Source organism: Spinacia oleracea, chromosome 5 (genome assembly GCF_020520425.1).
Source record: "Spinacia oleracea cultivar Varoflay chromosome 5, BTI_SOV_V1, whole genome shotgun sequence".
In the NCBI taxonomy this organism is placed as follows: Eukaryota; Viridiplantae; Streptophyta; class Magnoliopsida; order Caryophyllales; family Amaranthaceae; genus Spinacia; species Spinacia oleracea.
In genome coordinates this window covers 15,109,289-15,132,905 of record NC_079491.1, presented here as the reverse complement: position 1 = coordinate 15,132,905, position 23,617 = coordinate 15,109,289, and the positions used below count along the sequence as shown (strand labels likewise).

Here is a 23,617-nt window from a genome sequence, read left to right as displayed (position 1 = left end):
AAAAAAGGAAGAACAAGGGAATGTTTGGAGTAAAGTTTAAGAAATAAAAAAGGGGAATTTGTGATAGTAGTATAAAAGGGCAACAAAACATGCTAACAAAAAATAAAACGGACAACAAAGTCTAAAAGCCTTACTGTCTCACTGTCCCTTTTATGACAAAATTGGTGTCTAAATCCAATGTTCACACCCAAGTCAATATTTCTTCAAAACAATTCTATTAAAAAACCCTAATCAGTTTTTTCCATAGTTTCTTCAATAATTTCAATCTCCTTACTTTATTCTACTACATATATAATCCAAATTTGTTTGAAATCCATCATTTCTTACCTTCAATTGATCAAATATATACCAATTACTTCTACAAGAAGTTACATATTATATTAAAGGTGGATCCAAAGCAAGGAAAGAGACCTCTAATGGCATCCGGCGGCGACGACAACGAAAGCGGAGGATATTATCACAACCGCCACGGTGGTAGTCACGGTGGTGGTGTAGATGATGATAGTCTTCTTAACTTCCCGGTGTACTCGGCTCGATCTCAACATGACATGTCTGCCATGGTTCAAGCCCTTTCTCAAGTGATTGGGAGTACAAGTAATAACAATGATACATCCCCATCTCAAGATCTTATCCCAGCTCAAATATTTCATGCAAACCAACCACAAAATCTGAATTTTCAACCCCTTGAAGCTAACCAAGGTAATTAATTAATTTATTAAAGCTATAAATTAAAATGGTTTTTTTTTTTGGTTGCAAATGAGCCACAAGGGCGGGGATGACAATCGATCCCATAATCGCCTGGAATCGGGATGGAAGCTCTAACCAACTGAGCTATCCATCACTCTCATAAATAAAAATGGTTTTGATTGCTTGATTAGTAACTCAATCATCCAACTCGATCCTAATTAGCATGTTTTTCTCGTGTTTCGGTGTTCAAATAATTGATTGATTGATCAAATGGGAACTAATAATGCTCTAAAATTCTTAATAACCATGTTTATCATGTGCTTATTAATACTAAAATTGAACTATTTTAGTATGCAAGTAAAATTGAAGGTAGCTAACAATATAATAAACATATGTGGTCGCGTTGTTGGTATCGGATCGGACTCATGTATGTATGTATGTAGCACAACAAGAAATAACCTAATTTTCGACCGCCTAAAGTGGTCGTTAAAACACGAAAAACGGTCGCTAAATGTTTTGGCGACGGCCAACGGTCGCCAAACATCGGTCAGCTTTCACTTGGTCGGTATTTGGAAGAACTTCGACTGGTAAACGGTCGCAAAAGTTTAGCGTCTGCTGTAACGTCTGTTTAGCAGTCGTTAAATTAACGACCGCTCCAGTAGTCGTTAAATTATCGACTGACAAAGCAGTCGTTAATTTGGCGACTGTTTAAGCAGCCGTTAATTTTACGACTGTTATATCTGTCGCTGATTTACCGACCGTTTTAGCTGCCGTTAAATTAACGTCTGCTTAAACAGTCGCCAGATTAACGACCGACTTAACAGTCGTAAAATTAACGACGGCTTTGTCCGTCGTAAAATTAACGACTGTTAATTCGGTCGTTAATTTGGATTTTTTTATTTCCCCAAACTTATTTGCGGTCGTTAACCTGTCTGTAGTGGTCGTTGAATTAGTATGCAAATAGTATGCAGGAACAATTGTCTTATGACCTGTACAATCGTATGACAACCCTGTTCAAACTCAACCAACAAAACTCATGTTGATGTTCCAACCTGTTAAACATATTGCAATTAGTTCAAACCTGTTAAACATGTTGCAATCCGTTCAAACTCATACATACATAAATACTAAGTACCTAGCACAATTAGTTCAAACTCATACATACATAAATACTAAGTACCTAGCACAATTAGTTCAAACTCATAAATAAATACTAACTACCTAGCACAAAGGTTTCCCGCCGCCACTGGGATCTCGAGGGTCCTGCGACTGCGAGAAAGGAAAACCAGAACACTGACTGAACATCCTCTCATAGGACTCCATTGTCCTTTTCAACTCGGCGACGTCCCTCTGACGCTCTAGTCGCTCTTGTTCTCTCTCCTTTCGCTCTTCTTCTCTCTCCCTTTGCCTCTGGAGTCTCTCATCATCCATAGCTTTTATCATCTCAGCTTTTGTTGTTTCAAACTCAATGGATTTTTGAGACAGCTGTTGTTGAGTTTCTTCCAAACGGGCTGAGAGTTGAGAATACATAGATGGAGTGTATGAGCTAGAAGAACTACCACCCCTTCTAGTAGATGGTTCATAATATAGAGCTGCTCCACTCCCTAGACCAGGAACTTTTCCCTTTTTTCTCCCACCTACTGTCTCAAAGTAGATTTGATTGGGATCTTTATTAATGCCTTTTTCACGGCATTCAGCAACATTCTTTTCGTATGCTTCCTACAAAAATTGAAATATATTAACAACTTTGGATGAACTGATGAAGTATTTTCCGCTTTTAACAGTGTCAAAATAGGGCTAGAGTTGTCAAGATGCCCATAATACACCAGGAGGATGATCAAAATTAACTTTAAAAGAGAAGCTTCATTAAAACAACATGATCCACAACATCTAGAAAGACCTTTTTATCAGATAACTAGTGCTAAAAACAAATCACGCGATCCTCATTAACATGCAACCAAGACATCACTACAAGTAAATGCTCATCCTAAGGAGTAGTAGCAAATAGGAAAGCACTAAACATCACCTCTTTTTTCTCAAGAGATTATATTAGCTAATTGAAGAACTTTATTAAGAATGATACACAGCAAGTGAACACCACATATCTGCCACTCCAAAACCAGATAACCAGAGCATTCGATGTCAGACATCAAAGGAATTTTACATCACGGGTCCTAATTGAAAGAAGGGCCTGAAAATTTAGATTTGTTAATCCTGAGATTTATAATGTTCCATAACGAAGTTTCAGTTTCTCAAGATAGTTAAGGTACATGTATTCACATATATGCCTCAAGATAGTTAAGTAGTAAATGCTTTTGACAGAGAAAAAAGTGTAACATGAATTCTAGTCCCATAGCCACTGTTAATATCTTTGTTTAAAGAAAAAAGAGGAAGAGTATTTTGGACCAGAGAAATACAAAAACAACAGCTCAAAAAAAGGCTTAATATCCGGAAAAATGTCTCCCGCTGAGGGAAATTACAGGATTGCAGCTTGGATAGCTCAAGAAAAGGCTTAATAGGCTTAATATCCCAAAAATCCTCATTCAGCAAGTAACAAAAGAGAGTTGTGCACATCCATACATGTATTAAGGAGGACATATAATAAAATGACCAGTGTATACCCTATGTAACTCTTATTGGAAGATAAATGTTCCGAGAAGAACACTGTAATTGCATTAATCATAGTAATAACAGTAGCTAGGAAAATGACATATTTATCAATATAGTAAGTAACATATTTAGTTCTGCCATGTTTAGTGTTGGAGAGAGTAACATATTTATCATCTCAAATCTTGAATTTTAAGTCAAACATTGCTGAACTAGATGAAATTAATCTCTAATTTAGAACATGTATCCTAAGTTATAAGAAACTAAATATGTTGATCTTAGAATTGATTAGTAGCAGCTTACAGATCTATTCCATAAAATCAATAAATCATCAAGAAAAAACACAATAAATCAACAAATTAAAAAGCCAGAGCACAATTCCAAATGAGCCATAAAATCAATAAATCGTCAAGAAAAACACAATTCCATAGGTCATATTTTGCCTAAAATGGCATTTTCTCGCCCAACTTTATTAACTTTCTCGCCCAATCCCATAGATTTTCTCGCCCAATCCCATAGTTTTATTAACTTTCTACGACATATTCCAATCTATTTAAGCTACAAATGTTTAAATAGTTTACTTAAAAGAATTAAATAACAATATAGTAAGTTACCTTGATTTGCTTTGCTTTGCTACTACAAAGGACTTTCCCTTTACCCGGCACCTCCTTCGTGTGCGTCTTCAAGTACAATTCACCGGCTGTAGGCATTTTACCTCCATTTTCCTTTGCCTAAATATATAAGTAATGTGTAAGTATTTAAAGTAGTAACAATGTAAATTAATTTAAGTTAAATCATTAAGTTACCATCTTCTTTGCAGCCTCAGTTGTTGAAATGGAACCTTGGAAATGTGAGGGTTCGACCTTGTTGGTCAATGAACCCCCTCTCCTATTTTTCTTGGCCCGCTCAGATCTTTTCTTGAATTCACCATCAACATCCACAAACTTCATCATTTCTGCATGCACTTCATCAGGCATCCAAACTGGCTTCCTCCCACTCATTCTTTTTGTGACCTGGTAATGCATGTCCCTGACTCGTTTGAATGCATTTGCATGGTAATCATGCACAGCAAGGTGATCAAACTCAGGCAACCATTTATAGGTTCTCTACACAAAAGAAAATAAAAGAAAGGATCTTTTGTTATGTTACAATTATAACAAGTTGATAAATTAAAAGTGATACATTAAATGATATAAAAATGAATAAACCTTGAACAAGGTGAACCAATGCTCTTTTGTATCCTTGTCAACTTGGGTGTAACACGTCCAAGGACTCTTGAAATATTGCTGGATGACGTTAGTAATATCCCGGGAAATGGAACTATGATCAAACCTTAGATAGGGAAATAGGAAAAAACACAAGTAATGTTAGTTTACAAATTCCTTACATGAGATAAAATAATTTAAATGTAACTCTAAGTCTTACCAAAGTTCACCCGGTGCCATCCAAATCACTCCAGTATTCTCAGATTCTTCATATTCTTGTGAATCAGGAACCAACTCTTGAGAGTCTGGACCTTGAGTTTCATCATCATCAAAGGTATCATGTGTGTGTTGGGTGACCCGTGGACCAGCTCCAAGGCCACCTCCACGACCACCTCCATGGCCACTTCCATGGCCACCTCCAAGGCCACCTTCACGACCACCACGTGCACCTAAACGATTGCGGATGGTTGAATTTTCTCCTCGATATGACATCTAATAACAAACAACAAACAACACGTGGCGGTCGGTAATTTTGGTCGGTAATAAGGCGCTTTCTTGTAGTGCCTCTTTTATTTAGTAGAACAGTGAACCAGGATGGTTTTAAACCTAATCTAGAAACACACCTAGTTCCATTGCTGTCAACAAGATGTGAAGAAGAGCTTACAGAATCCAACGAAAAGGGTGCTACAAGATCTTCTAAGGCTTGGCATCATCCACAGCTTCTGAAGGTAATTACTGATTTGAGCACTTGCATTGTTGTTGTGGACATTACCATGTATTTAAGGGTGTCTGGAATAGGGCCCTACTCATATGCTGCCATAAGCATGTCCCTCTAAACCCCTGGATTTGCTGGGAGACTTTGATACTTGGACTCTTGGTCACATCAAATAATATGAAAGCAAACCTTACCTAACTCCCAAAATTTTGATAATACGGCTGTCCTATTCTCACGATAATTGATCCGTGCCCAACACCCAAGTTTGAGCAACTTGCACGTGCATCACTGCCATTTAGATATGCATTGGACACATTTTCACTCCTTGTTTCTATTAGAATTTTTCTTAAATATTATTTTGCAGGTTCTTTCAGAAGAGCTGGATTGTGCTATTGCTGACATAGTGACTCTTGAGCTTAATGTTTGTGATACTCAACCTAGTTGTCTAGGGGGCATGAACAATGAGTTTATATTTTCTGGAAGATTAGACAATCTCGCCTCTAGTTTTTGCGCACTCAGCTTACATTTTTTTGCACAATTCTAACACTTAGCTTACATTTTAGACCAAATTCAGCAGCTTTGTTAGTGAAATTAAGTCACCATTATAGAAATCACCACAAACTACAAAGCGAAAACCCAAGTTCATTATAACATTCCGCTCTACCTATCTATCTTTATTCTAAGCTTTTTACAAATAATCAAATTATACAAAAAACCCAAAGCCATAAATCTACAAATAGACCAGATTCTAAAAAGTTAGGGTTTGAACACATTGAACCAAAATCAATAAATCAAAAGGAACAAAGATTACCTGGTTAATTGGGTGTAGGGTAGGGCTGGCGAGAAAGAGTGATAGCGGCGGTGGGGTATGGCTGGCGGCGGTGGGCGTGGGGGTGGGGCTGGCGGCTTCGGCGAGGGTTGTTGGCTTCGCCCAAATCGGTGGCCCACGACTCACGAGGAAGAGTGACATCGGCGGTGGGTTGGGGCTGGCGGCGGTGGGGATGGGGGTGGGGCTGGCGGGGCCGGTCAGTTGGCTTCACCCCTTTACCCCAATTCGCGAGAAAGAACTTCACCCCTTTTTTTTCTTTCTAGAATGTACAATGAGGAGTTTAGTTGGTCGTAGCTGCTATAATTTTTTTTAAAATTTTAACGACCGCTAAATCGGTTGGATTAATTAAATAAGCGGTTGGTAAAATTTTAAATATTTTTTTGAACTAATAGGATTTTTACTGACTATTAGTTAGTCGGAACGCATGGAAAAGCAGTCGCTAATTTATCGACTGCTAAAAATACAGTCGGTAAATTTAAAAAGTAACGACCGCTTTCTCATCGGTCGGTAAATTGCCGACTGCTTTAATTTTGGTCGATAAATTCAGTTTTACCAACCACTTTAGTGGCGGTCGGTAATTTTGGTCGGTAATCAAGCGCTTTCTTGTAGTGTAGGGCACATATAATATGATTTCAATAAGTTTCTACAATTTCTGCCGCCATTCACATTATTCACATTCAAAGATCCGTGTAGTATATAACTAGCTTGCTATCAATCAATATTCTTCCAAGTATTCATCTAGTCAAATTGTTCACACTCAAGCTATTTAATATGTATTTTGGTGTGCAAGATTGTGTTTTTTGTGTGTAATTTAAGTTGATAAGTGTAGGAGTTGTGTCCGAGTGTTTTAGCATGGCCGGGCCTTTTAGGATGAATTTATTACGCATACACTACAAGATAATTACTTTATAGAGAATTCAAGATGAGAAATTGAACTTTGCCTCTAAAATCGGTCCAAATCCGTCTCATAAATATTGATTAGAGACGGAAACAGGGTGTCCTGGACTAGAGAGGTCATCTCTTGAAACAGAATTTTTGAAGCTCCATATACAATTCCACCTCAAATATTATTTAGAGACAAAGTTTTAGTAATTCGTCTCAAATTTGAGTTGCTTAATTATAGTATCCGTCTTAAAATCCTTCTTTAGTACTGCATAAATTTGAAGTGATATGTTCCATATGTATAACCTTAAATCTTTCGATCCTCGTGTGTGATCCTGTAAAATTATCTGAACCGGCAATAACGTTCAAAATGAACAACTTATATGCAGTACAACATTTGTAGGTTTTCATCCCTTTACCCTTAATTGAAGCATACGAGGGGAGAGAGTTAGTCATTGATGTCGGCAGTGCACACCTTGATATACACCAAAAAATAATCCGTAGGTTTGTTTGTTTCAAATAAATCTTTGTAAGGTTTAGTTGGGAGTAGTAGTACATGCAATGCACCTAGAGAAGCTAATGATTTTCCACTAATTTTCATATATTCTAATTTTCTACTTATTTCTTCTTTTTGGTTTGAGTTTTTAAAGATGAGTGCATAATTAACAAATTTTATGTTTTTCATATATCATGATCAACAAACTTCACCCATATTTTTTTTTTACGCATAGCACACCCGGTTCACCGAAGCTTGGCTCCGACTACATCCGGATCCGACCCGGGTCGCACACCTTGCTTGTGGTGGGTGAGTCTCCCAACAAGAGTTTCTGCATACGGCGAGGCTCGAACCCGAGACCTCCCTTAAGCGGCATCAAGCTGCTTACCACTTGAGCCAACTCTATGTTGGTACAAACTTCACCCATATTGTGTGCGCCCTAGTTTTGGTCGCGGTTTTCTATTATTTTGTACTCCCTCCGTTTCAGAATACTCGAAACGGTTTGACTTTTTGCATTATTCACATAATTCACTTTGACCCTATTTTAATTCAAATATATGAAAACACATGTTAGTATATAATATATTATTTGCTTGATTTTAATATTTATTTTTAAAATATTAATATTTTATAAGTTTTTATAATATGTAGTTAAAGATATTAGTGGTCAAAGTTGTGCATTGGCAAGCGTGTTCAGTCAAAACGTTGCGAGTATTCTGAGACGGTGGGAGTATTAGAAGAATAATTTATCACCAAATTAAGACAAAGTTCGTACATATGTTCATGATGAAAACTTACATATCTTTATATGATGAAAACTTACATATATATATATATATATATATATATATATATATACGCCATGCAAGTTTTTAGAATCTAAACATCCAATATCACAATGATTAATGCCTTTCAAATAAAACTCCTGTCAAACCAAACAAACCTTATAATTTCTGGAGCATATCTTTTAATATATTGTCATATCTTAACAACAGTGTACTACGTGCCATAGTTAATGCAACTTCTTAATTAATTAGCTAAAATTTGGTTAGTGATGGTATGTAGGTGATGTGAGGAAGAGACACTATAGAGGAGTAAGACAGAGGCCATGGGGGAAATGGGCAGCAGAGATACGCGATCCAAAGAAAGCAGCACGCGTATGGCTTGGAACATTCGACACTGCTGAATCTGCAGCTCTTGCTTATGATGAAGCTGCCCTTAAATTCAAAGGTAACAAAGCCAAGTTAAACTTCCCTGAAAGAGTTCAAGGCAAGTTAACCGACTCCGGCTTCTACATGATTCCGGCCTCCTCCTCCTCCGCCCTTCAACAACCACCACCACCACCACCGCAACATCAAATACCTAACAATTATCCTTATCCACTTCATTATCAAACACCTAATAATAATTATAATTACAATAATTATAATAATTATATGATGATGACTTCTTCGGCTATTCCTTTTAACAACATCCAAAACCACCAAACTCAGCATGGGGATCATCATAGCAGCTTTCATTATAATAATTCTCAACAATATGAAGCAATTACTCCGCCAAGCTATAATGTTTCCGAGTCGTCCTCGGCTTCTTACGGCGGCGAGGATCATAGCAGCAGCTTTGCTACTATTAAGATGGAAACCCTCAATCCTGATGAACTTCAACAACAACATGATCAACACTTGTTTTTTTCAACCTCATCACTACGTGGAAGAGGAAATAGTGAATAGTACGTAACTACGTACGTGATTATTATATATGCATGTAATGTTATTTCTTTTACGTTTGCTTCATTTCCTAATTGCTTTGTATGCTCATACGTAGTATGTACGTAACAAGTATTACAACTTTTGTTTTCGGAAACCATCAATTGGCCGGATCGAGGTCGATCATATCATAGAGAATCCAAGTTGATCGTCACTCCATCCGAAATCACTTGTCATGTTATTCCAATGTCTCATAGTCAGAGAAATTATATGCATGGTATTATAATTATATGTACCCTAGCATTTGTAAAAGTTCTATCTTTTACCCATGTTTACTTAACTCATGTTAGGCAATACAATCAAAATATAATACCTTTGTTATTAGAAATGCAACAACTTTTTCTGAAACTTTAAATTAACTAACACGTGTGACTATTGATTCTGTAACGATAGATGGTGCAGGTATAGACGTATAGTTCTATTGAAACCAAATAACAAAAAATAGCAAGTACTCATTATTGGGATTAAATTAGTGCTTAAAACTTGTAATTTTTCATCATTAATTAACATTTGTAATCATCTATAGATCAAAAAAGAGAATTAATGAGGTGATGAATTTTTGGAAACAACACGGCTAATAACTCAAAAGTTATATTTGAGGGACCCACATGCAATGATAAATATTACTACACGAGCAAAATAAGAGAAAAAGTTGGGCATCTAAATGTAGAATTAGTACTATGTAAAAAGAATTAAATGAAGTTAATTTGGACGTATTCAATCGAACCCTTAGAATAGCTTAAGGAACAAAATGACATAATTTGCTTTAATTTACTTTGTTACCAAAAGTAAGCTTAATAGTACATTTTGTTAAAAGTTAGTTGGCTCCTTTCTGCGTTTAACTAGTAATTTAAGCAAAGTATCTTATTTTCCCATGTTAATTAAGAATTATACTTTGTCTAGAACTTGGAATTTAGAAAGGGTGGACATACTTTAAAAGTATTAATTAGCAGTTTAGCACCACTAACATGGAAAAGTAGAAATTGAACCGATTTGAGTGAGCCGGCTCGAACCCAAAACTAGATGCAGGCCTGAAAGTTAATCTAAATAGAATTGACCTGACTCGAACTTCATTCGTCGTATTTAAAATGGGATGACTTATAATTATTTGGTCCGAATAGACTCAATATTCCATTCGTGTTTATTCTATTCCCCCCTAAAGTTACTCTAGCTCCATATGCGAAGATAAATGTATGTTAATTTTAGGAAAATTTGTGAGAAAGAACTTTTTAAAACACACAAATTGTGAGAAAGGACCTTTTAAAAAAAAGTTGTGAAAGAAGGCCTAATTGGGTTTTTTTGTTGTGAATAAGGACCATAAGTGATTTTCCGATGGTCAACGACTGTTTTCCGGCGTTGACCATCACGTGACACTTCCTCCCACCCCAACCAACTTATTCAGATGTTAAAAAAAAAAAAAGTCGATTTTCTCTCTCCTGCTATATATGTACTGCTCCGCCATTTTCTTCTTCCTTCCAACCACGAATTTCTTCTCCTCAGTTGAAATCAACCAAATTCGCACAACGCAATTGCTTGTCGATCCTTTTCGTACGAGGTAACACTAAAAGCCCCAATTTTTTTGCTTAAATTTCTCCAATTTTCGGATTCTTAAAATTAGGGTTCTTTAGCTTTTTTTTATTTTATTTTTTTTTCCTTCTGATTTTACTATACATGAGTTTAATTTTGATTTTACCCAATTGCTTGTTTTTTTTTTACATCTGAATAAGTTAGTTGGGGGTGGGGAAAAATATTGGAGAAAAATTTTTTTTAAAAAAAAATTGTTAAAATTTAAGACACGTGCGTGTCACGTGATGGTTAACGCAGGAAAACAGTCGTTGATTACCGGAAAATCGCTTATGGTCCTTATTCATAATAAAAAAAAAAATTAATTGGACCTTTTTTCACAACTTTTTTTTAAAAATGTTCTTTCTCATAATTTTTGTGTTTTAAAGGTCTTTACTGACAAATTTTCTTTAATTTTATGGGGTGGCTGAGAGGTTTGACCCCGAAAAACTAATTTTACAAAAGCCGGTTGTACATATGAAGAATTTGAAAGAGAGGTTTTGGAACATAGTGGTGAAATGAGCTATATCCGATCCAAAAGCAAATACGTCAAACTTTTACCAATGACTCAGTAATTATTTTCCACCAATGAACTATTCCAAGATTCTTCTCGGCCATTTTACACACCAAATAACTTAATAATTATCAAGATCGTAACTATTTAAGATAAATAAAATGAGTTACCAAACATATATATATATATACATGCATACCGAGGATAAGGACCTCGCTAAAAGGCCTTAGTGGGGTTATGGTATTGAAAAGGAAAATTTGGTAATATTAATCCAACCTTTGACCTGTTTTCTTTTATTAATCCCACCTACGATATAATTTTTAATAATCCCACCTTTATTACTAACGATTTTTATTAGGCTTAAGTGACCGGTAATCGGTGAAAATCATCAAGATGGTGATGAATTGATGATGATGAATGAATATATCGAGGGAGAGTACTGCCACGTAGGGACATATTACCGCCTACAATAAGTTTATGACGTGTTGGACCGAATAAAAGTCGTTGTGTAGTAAAAGTGGGATTATTAAAAAATATGTCGTTAGTGGGTTTAATAAAAGAAAATCGGCCAAAGGTTGGATTAATATTACCAAATTTTCCTATTGAAAATGAAAGATGATTTTATGAGTGTTCTCATAACTTCCACGACTACTTGATGTGTACTGTGTAGTTGAACATTGTTCCAAATTTAGTTTGTTTTGCGGTGGGTCAAAGTGACCTTAGCAGCAAACATTTGTTTAGTCAAATTCAAATTGTAAAACTTAATATGTAAAGAATAATAGTAATATACATGGGTCAAGCCTAAGATTTGAATTCTAGTATTTATCCATCCATTATTATCTGCAAATTCAATTCACAATTGATGATGTCAACTTGTCAAGTAACTTACTGGTTGACTTGATCACTTCATATACGGTTAGTCAAGTTTAGTCTAATTGCTTGTCTAGTGAAAACGTCGTCCTACACATATAGGAGTATTAGGACCTTTTGCACCACTTCTTGTCCTATATGTTTTACTTTGACTGTGTATGTTGGAACTTATACTGTAGTATAAGTTGTTAGTTTGTTTCCTTAGTTTAGGAAGTTTATTACTAGATACTAACTTGTACATATGTTAGTATAAATACCTAAGCTTGTATTATTCTCATAAATAACACAATTAATAAAATGTAGTCTTTAGTTTTTCTCTCAAAGCTCACGAGCTTCCAAGGCTCAACAATGGCTTCTTGCTTTCTTCTTCCTTTCTTCTTCCTATTTCCTCAATTCTAACATGGTATCAGAGCGGGAACGATCCCGGCTCTTCAATTCCGCATAATATTTTTGTTCAAATCAACTCATCAATTTCTTTTTCCCCAAAAATTTTCTGCTCCGAAATTTTGCTCGAATTGGGTCTTAATTCGACAAATTAGGGCTTTAATTCGCCCTAATATCTTCTAAAATCGCTCACAAATCTTCTTTAGAACCTTGAATCAAACAATTTTATGATTCTTGAGTTTTCCCCAAATTTTAGGGTTCTAGAATCTTACTACTGGAATTAATCGCAAGCGTTTCGTCAATTATTCCTCGCCGGCGATAACCAGAGGAAGATGAATAGTTACTGCCGCCTCCACTGCCACCCGTAACACCATTTTTTCACAATCAAAGGCGCGAAATCATCATCAAGATCTTCGCTGCCATTGAGGAAACTCTTGGAGAATTCAAGGTAGTGGATTACGATTCTTGAGTTCGTACGTTGTTTGGAGCGTTCTTGGTTTGATTTCTTGATCTCCTTGCTTACCTTCTTTAATTGCGAGTTGAATAAAGTTTCACATTATTTGAGTGATTCTCTGTTTAATTGGTTGATTTCTTGGCTTCTACTGCTTCCCCTGCCAATGATGTTGCTTAGTTTTGTCCTTCACCTGAAAACTCTCTCTCTCCTCAACCAAACTCCCAAAGAAAACCAACTTCAATTTCATCTCCCAAAACTGGGTTTCTAAACCTTCTGCAAATTAATTGATATGTTTTGTTAGTCCGGGTAACATATGCTTGAGCTGAGGTTTAAGAAATGTCAACTGCATCAGTTTATTTCCAATTGGTTTTGAATGTTCATTGGCTTCCAATTGGATGTTGTTCTAAGATGTTATTGTAGTTTGAAGTTCTGGTTCATGTCCGATTTGGGTAGTTCTTGACTGGACATTGAATTGAAGTGTGAGTGTATTGTTGGATGATGGTGGAGTATTGGTTTTAGGGATAGCAGAAGTAGAAGTTCATGCTGGAGAATTCAAAGAAGCGTTTATTGTAGGTAGTACTTTCATTGGAGGATTCTTTGTGACTTATGTCAAATTGTCCTCCAAGATGAAATCATACGAGTATGGGTGTTGTATGTGATTTGAAATGGTGGTTCTTATGTCAGTCCTGCAGATAACAGAGGTGGTTGTTGAATGTTGGCTTGATTTATTGCCAATAACATTGAATTTTTTTTTTTGGTGTTGAAGTTTGTTTGTGACCCAACAGAGGTTGAGGTTTTATTTTTGTGATGACCCAACAGAGGTTGAGGTTCATTTTGTGACCCATAGAGGTCCTTTCTCATTGATCCGTAAAGATCAATTTCATGATCCATTGTGATCTTTCTTTTGATGAGACCCATTGTGGCTCATTCTATCCGACCCATGGAGGTCATTTTCAGACCCACGGTGGTCCTCTTTCCGACCCATAGTGGTCAGTTTCGACCCAAAGTGGTCAATTCTCAAAAGACCCAAAGGGTCATTCTCAAATTGTTTCTTTTTTGATCAATTTCTATCTTCAGCTTTATTTTTCATAGCTGAATTTCTCATTCTTTTCCTCTCAAACACATTATCCTTCATTCTTCACATTGGAGTTACGGTGTATGTGTGTGATTGGTTAATGATCAATGGTGTATTTTGGAGCAGGAAGCTGATTCATGGTGGTTAGTTCAACCAAATTATTCTGATTGGTAGTTCCATTTGTATGAAGTATTCTGGTGGTGTTCTCATCAGTCAAGTTGTTGGTCATGGTCAGGAAACAACCATGGATTCACATAACAGTTTTCAGATGCTAAGTGTTGAAGAAACACAAAGGTGCAGTGTTCAAAACTTCAGATACCTCCCGTTGACAGTATTCCAGATGTTGTGGCTGCAGTTCTCATCGCCAAGAGGAGCAACCGAGAAACAACTGCTTCATTTCATGATTTCAAACTGAAAATGTTTAACACCATTTTCAGTTTGAGGGGGGGTGTTGGAACTTATACTGTAGTATAAGTTGTTAGTTTGTTTCCTTAGTTTAGGAAGTTTATTACTAGATACTAACTTGTACATATGTTAGTATAAATACCTAAGCTTGTATTATTCTCATAAATAACACAATTAATAAAATGTAGTCTTTAGTTTTTCTCTCAAAGCTCACGAGCTTCCAAGGCTCAACAATGGCTTCTTGCTTTCTTCTTCCTTTCTTCTTCCTATTTCCTCAATTCTAACAGTGTATATGCTAAAATATGGAGAAGTTATATTATTTGATTTGTCTTATATTATTCACGGACATACGCCTCTACTTATATTATAAATTAGATGTCTTACACTACGTAAGATTTCAAAAGCCTATATACTTCTATCCAGTTGCATATCCAAGATTTTGAAATAGGTTAGACACTTTTTAAAAGAAATAAAAACTACAATTTTTTTAAAAAATATACAATGAAAAGACTTATTTCCTTCTTTTTAATTTAATTTATTTCAATCTTGATTTCACACTCAAGAAATTGTACTATTAACGACGGGAAATCCTGTCGCTAAAGGTCAATAATTGTTGATGAACGACGGGATTTTCCGTTGCGAACCCGTCATAAAAGGGGGCCGTTGTTAATGGAAAATCCCGTCGTTAACCCGTCGTAAAAGACATTTGCGACGGTTATTCCCGTCTTTATTGGGTTGTTATCCCCGTCGCAAAGCCCTTTTACAACAGAATTTTTATCCGTCGTTATTAGGTTATCATAAGATATACAAATTTTTATAGTGTCACTATAATGTTTCGATTTACATTTTATCATTCATCATATTATGTTTGACCAGGAATGGATGAATTACTCCTTATAGAAACAGCATATCTAGTTTGCTTACGTTTCTTTAACGTCAAGGCTACGAGGTGAAGTGGCAGATCCTTTTCATTTCCGGTAGTACGTTAAATGATACTAGTACTACGTACTTTCTCCGTCCCTTAATATTCGCACCGGTTTGATCGTTGCGGAATTTAAGATATTTAAATTGACTTATTAATTTAATGGGTGTAAGTTAATGATGGTGTATTTTTTTTAATATAGTCAGTGGAAAATGTGTAAGAGGTGGAGAGTGGTGAGTGGGGGTGTGAATTTTTAAATTATTTTTTGTAGGGAATAGGGGTGTAGGTGGGGTTAATAAGTAAGTGTGAGAAAAATATAATATTAATATAAATTTTTATTTATAGAAACGGTGCAAATTTAAGGGACGGCCCGAAACGAAAGCGGTGCGAGTATTAAGGGACAGAGGGAGTACAATTTAATTTCCCTCAAAAAAAATATACTCCGTATGGAATTTAATCTAGTCGTGGAATTCGGCTACATAAATGATGCTTAAAATCATGAGACCTAGAATTTGTTTTCTAATTCTTTGCTTTCCTTTGTGTTCAAGTATCGATTAATTAGTTGTTATTGGTCTTATTGCTACGTAGTACTACCTCCATACTTAAACGTTTTTTTGACATCTTGGAATATGTGTGTTAAGTATGAAAAATTTAACCGTAAATTCACAATATATATACGTCAAAACACTATCGTATAAGATATTGTTAGAATAGTATCAGTGTGTATTTTCAGATTATCAACTTTTATAAATCTTTCACATACGGAGTGAATATATTAGTGGTTAACAATTATATTAAAATTCGTGTAAACCTCGAGTCTTATATGTGACCAGCCACACCATCAACTTGATAGTGTGGCGTGTTCACACTTATAAATAAACCCATCGTGTTTAAAGCTCGGCGTGTTGGTTACCTAAATCTAAAAGTAACATCAGCATAGAAAATAAACACCAGTCTATACAAGGAATCTATAAAATGAAACTACAATAAAACCAGAAAAGTAACGACGAATACAATGTACAAGTAAAACCATCATAGAAAGTCAAGTAACAACGGTCTATACCAGGAACCTCTAACATAAAATTGAAAAAACTACAATAACTAAAAGTAACACCAGCATAGAAAATCAAGTAGCATCAGTTTATACTAGGAACCTCTAACATGAAATTGAAGAACCTAGAATAAAACAAGAAAAGTAACTGTGCGTATGTATACGTAACACCAGCATAGAAAGTCAAATAACACCAGTCTATATAAGGAACATCTGACATGAAATTGAATAAACTGCAATAAAACAAGAAAAGTAACAGCGAATACAATGTATAATTAACATCAATATAGAAAGTTAAGTAACACTAGTCTATACAAGGAATCTCTAACATAAAACTGCAATAAAACAAGAAAAATAACAGTGAATACAATGTATAAGTAACACTAGCATAGAAAGTCAAGTAACATTAGTCTATACAAGGAACCTCTAAAATGAAATTGCAATTGAACATGAAAAATAACAGCGAATACAATATATAAGTACACTATCATAGAAAGTCAAGTAACATCAGTCTACAACCTTCTCCATAGTAACTGCGCGCGAGTGAATTACACGCGTACGTCACACCATCAAGTTGATGGTGTAGACGATCACACAGGAGACATTGTTGTGTAAATAGCGAATATAAAGAACTTTAGTCGTATGAAATATTGCTGAGAGTATAAGTGAGGGAGCGTGGCGTAGAATAAGGCTTAGAAAGTCGGCTGCCTGCCGTGTCAAATTTTGCGGCAATTACCAACCAAAGACCACCGTGCATGCACCGTCCCATCTCCATTTCTGTTTACTGTCGTTGACTTAATTGTGGTTTCAAATCCTTTTTGCATTCATGGGCAACGGAATTTAATCGAATTCTCTTTCTTTGTCCTATGATCAAGTTCGAGTGACCCACTAATTACACACGTAACAACCTAGAAACAATCAAACATTCCTAGGCTTTCATTAAAAAAGACTTAATTTTATAATGACACTGGGTCGGACCGAACTAAAACACAAGCGACAACGCATTATGGTTTGAGATTAGCCTGATCAGGGATGTCCAGAGCGACATTGTGTGTGTTGGGTCGTGGATGTGTTCAGACCTCTTTTTTTGGCTAGTTGTCACGGATCGGTCCATAGAGAGGCACCAAAAGTACAGGTTTATATTACTCTATCCGTCTTTTTTTTTTTTTATCTTTACGTTTAGTATCTGTGAGGGGGTCGAAAAAGCACGAGGCTAATGCGTGACCTCGTCCCTCGTGGGTGTGACGCTTCTTTTTGTCAAATCAAGTGTAATTGGATTTCCTGTGAGTTTACACCCAATTGACTAGTAATATAGGAGTCGCCATTCAGTTTTTAACGACAATGAAAAAAACTGACAAAACCCGGTTATCGTGACATAAAGGGAGTGCAATTATGTTTGACCACGACGGCCGTAGGTTCCCTTGTGATCCCTGGTGGTGGGGATCGCTCAACGTACACCCGCAGGGTAGAGATTGAGGGTTCGGGGGACTGTAACTACCGAGAGGAGTACTCGCTCTTCGATAACTCCAGAGGCAGGATATCCTTACTAGCTCAGCATAAATAATTGAAGGGACATGCGTTAACTATTAAACTAATCTGAGTTGATTTTAACAATATGCAACATATAGTACTAGATCGAGCGCGGTTATCTGATTTAGATTGTTTTAAGGGACCTAGCATGATAATCCAATTTCCCAAAAATATCATATTTATTAGGCGTGATCGAAAAATCAGATTTTAGTTAGTTTAACAGTTCATAAAAGGGCGAGGAAAGCAATTAAATCATAGAAAAGGGACACATTACGACGCACCCTTGAGAGGTGCGTCACGGTTCTCAGAAAACTAACCGCTTTGACTTTGCTATTTCTCCTTTTATTTAACGAATCTCAAATTATGGGACGGGATACGTTCTTTTCGATTTACGGATCGATTGCGACAGAACGCGTGATCAGTTTTGCAGCGTGAGGCTTAGGCTTAGGGGTTTAGAGTCAATACTCAGAATGATAATTGTGTGTTGTGTTCTCCTTTTTTCACGTCGAACTTTAGGGGTCTATTTATAGGAAAGAGTGGCGTAGAAAGATAGATTTTCAGGAATTTGAATACGAAACGGATGAGGAAAAGAATCCGTCCCAGGTATTTTCGGCGCCCAGCTCTGGGCGCCAAAGATTTCGGCGCCCAGGGCTGGGCGTTGAAAATAGGGTCTGGGCATAATTCTTTGTCAGATTGGACTCTAGAGTACGGAGTCCATTAAGAGACTTAATCCGAGTTATTTGGTGCGTATTAACCTTGTGACGGAATGCGTCTGGGCCCGTTACGAACTCTAGGCTCGTTATGATTTTAATTAATACGTGACTCTTATTTTCGAATCATATTAGGAATAGGATTCTCTCGTAATCTCTATCTCATTTAGGGTTTATGTTGGAGTGCAACACCTAATTCTGACAGGTTTCTATCTTTTTATTCTTACTACTTTTAGCAATTACCCTTTACTGCAGTTACCATTTTTAGCAGGTTTCCATAAATAGCAGGTTTCGGGTGAAATGAGAAGGGGAATTGAGATTCGTTATTTTATAGGAGATGCGTTGTCAAGTGGAGATTTTACGCTTTCATCATCGAACCTTCCCTTTCGGGAATGGGGACAAAAGTAGGTGTCTACAGTATCATGCTCGCAATTTTAACAAATAATTAACGTGGATAACGATTCCTTTTTTTCTCTTTAACCAACTTAAATTATGTGTTTTTAATAATGTTTTCACTTTTATCCAAAACCTTACCTTGAAAATTAAGAGAGATTTGGTATCTCAATAGGAAATTAAAAAATATTTAATGCTCTAATTAATTTGGTTGATTAAAATAATCACGTGACACGATTTTTAGAGAATATTATCAACATTTACTACTACATATAAAAGAAAAAATGTCAGAAGTAAATATTAAGAAGGGACTCTCATAACAAAAACACGTAAAGAAAAAGGAACGGAGGGAAAAGGTATAAACTAAATCTCAATACTTGTTTTATCTTTGATTGCGACATTCTTTTGTATTAACTTCAACCATATTTTATTATTATATTATTAAGTATAGAGTATATCGTATCTATTCTAGTGTAGTTTTCTTACCACCAAGTTAAGCTTAGTCTAGTACTAAGTTAGAACTTATTACATATACTCGTGTGTAACGTACACCCATTCATATTTTTCCTTACTCATAGAGAAAATGTAATAAGGATTATATTGAGGATAACGTTATTCTAGATAATAGAATATCGTATGTGGTAGAGTTGTGTTATATCTTAGATATATGATATAAGATAGAAATCTATATGACTTAGGAAAACTACGAAACGTAAGATATATAGTTTGTATTATAAATACAGGCATATGCCCACGAACACAAGACTACATACAACATTATATTTTCTCCTCAATAATATTTTAACATGGTATCAAGAGCAAGTTGAGATATTGGGATTGTCTACAAAAGCTTTTCCCTGCCGGTAGGTTGGACAGTTAGACCCACCGATGGAATTTAGAAGTGTTTATCCAAAAATAAAATAAAAATTAAAGATTTTTTCAATTAATTACTATATATATAGTAGTGATAAGTTTGATTTTTATTTTTATTAAAAAGGGGGGATTTATTTTTGTTTCGTGTTGTTTGATGTGAGAATTGAGGTTTGTTGTGATTTATTATCCGGAAAAAAAAAAGTTTTGAGTTTGGCAAGGAGACTAGGTTGATGATATCTTGTGTTGATTATTAATTTTTTTGGTGATGGTGATGGTGATTGGTGATTTGTGCATCTCATGTTTGAGCACATGGTGATTAAGTGCCCTTTGTCATGATTTATCGGTTTTTCATTTGTCGTAAGAGATGGACGGTTCTCCATTTTTGTAAGATATGGACGTTTCCATGTGTCATAAGACATGGACGGTTCTCCTTGCGCCATGAGACAAGGTTCGGCTCACCCTGTGTCGTGAGACAGGGTTTGGTTCTCCTTGTGTCGTGAGACAAGGTTAATTTGGTTCTCCTTGTACCATGAGACAATGTTCATAATGTTGTGTTTTCTTGTACCTTGAAACGATAAGATATTACTTGAAACGACAAGACAAGCACACTTGGTTAGTCACGACAGGACAAGCATATGGCATTTTTTCTATTTCTCCAATCATAACGTTCGTGAAACTTTCATTTTCCGATTGCGCGTTACCCTAGATGATAGAATATCGTATGTGGTAGAGTTGTGTTATATTTTAGCTATATGATATAAGATAGAAGTATATATGAGATTTCAAGGGAGATTATGCGTACCAAACGACGAAAAGTTGAAAAAGAGAATCTTAGAGGAAGCTCACAGTTCGCCATACTCGATCCACCCTGGAGGAAATAAGATGTATAAGGATTTGAGACAGGTGTATTGGTGGAGCAACATGAAGCAAGAAGTGGCAGAATATGTGGCTAAATGTTTGACGTGTCAAAGAGTTAAGATAGAGCATCAAAGACCAGCAGGGTTGCTGCAACCTCTGGATGTGCCAGAGTGGAAATGGGACTCAGTTTCAATGGATTTTATCGTAGGGTTGCCAAGGTCAACCAAGGGAATGAATGTTATTTGGGTCATTGTTGATCGATTAACAAAGTCAGCGCATTTCTTAGCAATGAAGAACAATTCAATTTTGGATCAACTTGCTGAACTGTATGTGAACACTATTGTGCGATTGCATGGAGTGCCTAGTTCGATTGTTTCTGATCGTGATACGAGGTATCAATCAACCTATTGGAAAGAATTTCAGAAAGCTCTTGGAACGAAACTTAACTTCAGTACTGCATTTCACCCAACGACCGATGGGCAAACAGAACGTACCAATCAAATTGTCGAGGATATGTTGAGAGCATGTATTTTGGATTTTCAAGGAACCTGGGAGAAGTTTCTACCTATGGTTGAATTTTCGTACAACAACAGTTATCAGGCCACCATTGGTAAGGCACCGTACGAAGCTCTTTATGGAAGAAAATGTCGAACACCATTATGTTGGAGTGATATCGATGAAGCACGTGTCATAGGACCAGAATTGATTCAAGAAACTACCGACAAGATTCGTTTAATCCAATCAAGAATGAAAGCAGCGCAAAGTAAGCAAAAGAGTTATGCAGACCGACGAAGAAGACCGTTAGAATTTGAAGTTGGTGATCACGTGTTCTTGAAAATTTCACCCACGAAAGGAATAATGAGGTTTGGTCAGGCTGGAAAGTTGAGCCCAAGATACATCGGGCCATATGAGATATTAGAAAGAATAGGGGAAGTAACATACCGACTTTCCTTACCGACCGACTTGGAAAAGGTGCATAATGTGTTCCACGTATCCATGTTAAGGAAATATGTTCCTGATCCTAGCCATGTGATTGTTCACGAACCCTTGATGTTGCGAAACGATCTGATCTACGAGGAGAAACCAATCGAAATTCTCGAACGAAGAGAGAAACGCCTTAGAAACAAAGTAATTCCAATGGTTAAAGTCTTGTGGGCCAATCACTTGACATCTGAAGCCACCTGGGAAGTCGAAGCGCAAATGAGATCGAAATACCCCCAGTTATTCGTTTAGAAGCAATAAGATGTATGAATTTTAATATGTTATTTCAATATTTATGTTATAATGTTATTTCATCATGTTTGTGCAACAAATAGAATGATTAAGTGCGAATTGTATGATTTCTATGGATGGCTAGTTCGACTGAGCTCCAGTTTCGAGGACGAAACTTTTTCTAAGGGGGTAAGGATGTAATACCCCGAAATTTTAAACTCGATTTATTAAAATCAAAAATATTTATTAACTTGATTTCGTTTTAAATAATTACGAATAATCGAATTCCGTTAATTTAAACGTTTTTACGATTTATTTTAAACGATAAATTTATAAACGAAAATTTATTTATTTTTCGTTAACGATATTTTTATTAAGAATCATTTTAACTAAACGTTTCTATTTTTAGTAGCTTCCAAAAATAGCAACAAATTTCAGAATTTGGCCTAATCTTGTGAAATGACCAAAATACCCTCAAGAACAAAATTTCATTTTCTCACTTCTTTCTCCTGCTTTCCACGTGAACCAGAGGAAGAAATCATTTTCTTCATTCCTTCTTCCCTTTCCCTAATCTGGTCTACATTCAATTGGGAAGTTCAAAATGAACTCCTCCTTCTTTTCCAGTACAAATCCAACACCAGGAAACCAATTCCTCAACCAAAAATCAGAAATCAAAGAAAAACCAAACCCACTTCACCTCCTCTGTTTCCTGTAATTTCGAACCACCGCAAACACCACCGCAACCACCGGCTACCACCACCACAGCAAATCACCTTCGACCACCACCACCACAGCAACCACCTTCGACCACCACACCTCCCTCATCCTCTCCCTTCCCCGCACGCGTCCCCCACCCCCCTCCCCTGTTTCTTCCCCTCTCAGCGCCTCGCCGCACCACCCCCATCACACTCCACCACCGCACACTATCACCACCCTGCACCCTAACCTCCGCCGCCCACTTTCACCGGTGATCCATCCCCTACCTCCGCCCAGGACCACCGCAAAACACCACGCAAATCTCCCCTGTTTCTCCTCTCCTTCGCGCAATTCACCACCTCCCCTTCACTGCTCCGCCGCCGCAAACCACCCACCATCACCGTGACATTAACCCGCGCCGCCCAGACCGCCTTCCTTCTTCCTCCCATTTCCCTTTCGTGCTCCCTTGTCTCCCCCACCCTCTGCCGTGTTTTCTTCCAGAAACCAAAAATCAATTTTGGTTTTAGTTTGGTTTTATTCTCCTTTCAAACCCACAATTGAAATTGGGCCAAATTGATTTGGGCTTTTGGGTAAGAAACCCACTTATGATTTCAGATTTTCCTAATTTATTAGTTTCATGTTTTAATTTATTTCTATGATATAAATATTTACTAATAAAATTATTTATTATTTTTCAGGTTTAATTACCGATTTTAATAAAGGAAATTACTAGATTTATTTAACAAAAATGGAATTTAAATAATATTTATGAAATATATATATATATATATATATATATATATATATATATATATATATATATATATATATATATATATATATATATATATATATATATATATATATATATATATATATATATTGATTGAAAATTAGATTAATATTAGTTTCATTAAATT

The 23,617-nt window shown here is 36.2% G+C and overlaps 1 protein-coding gene and 1 long non-coding RNA gene across 2 annotated transcripts; both read left to right on the top strand.

Moving 5' to 3' along the window:
- Positions 1-120: 120 nt before the first annotated feature.
- Positions 121-9,480, top strand: LOC110784582 (ethylene-responsive transcription factor ERF114). Its single transcript, XM_021989034.2, has 2 exons — positions 121-699; positions 8,487-9,480. Exons 1-2 carry the CDS (start codon positions 417-419, stop codon positions 9,149-9,151), a joined length of 948 nt encoding a protein of 315 aa, XP_021844726.1. The 5' UTR covers positions 121-416; the 3' UTR covers positions 9,152-9,480.
- Positions 9,481-12,314: 2,834 nt separating this feature from the next.
- On the top strand, positions 12,315-14,660 carry LOC130460845 (uncharacterized). Its single transcript, XR_008921009.1, has 2 exons — positions 12,315-12,966; positions 14,174-14,660. It is a non-coding gene; the product is annotated as an uncharacterized lncRNA (long non-coding RNA).
- The last annotated feature ends 8,957 nt before the right edge of the window (positions 14,661-23,617 follow it).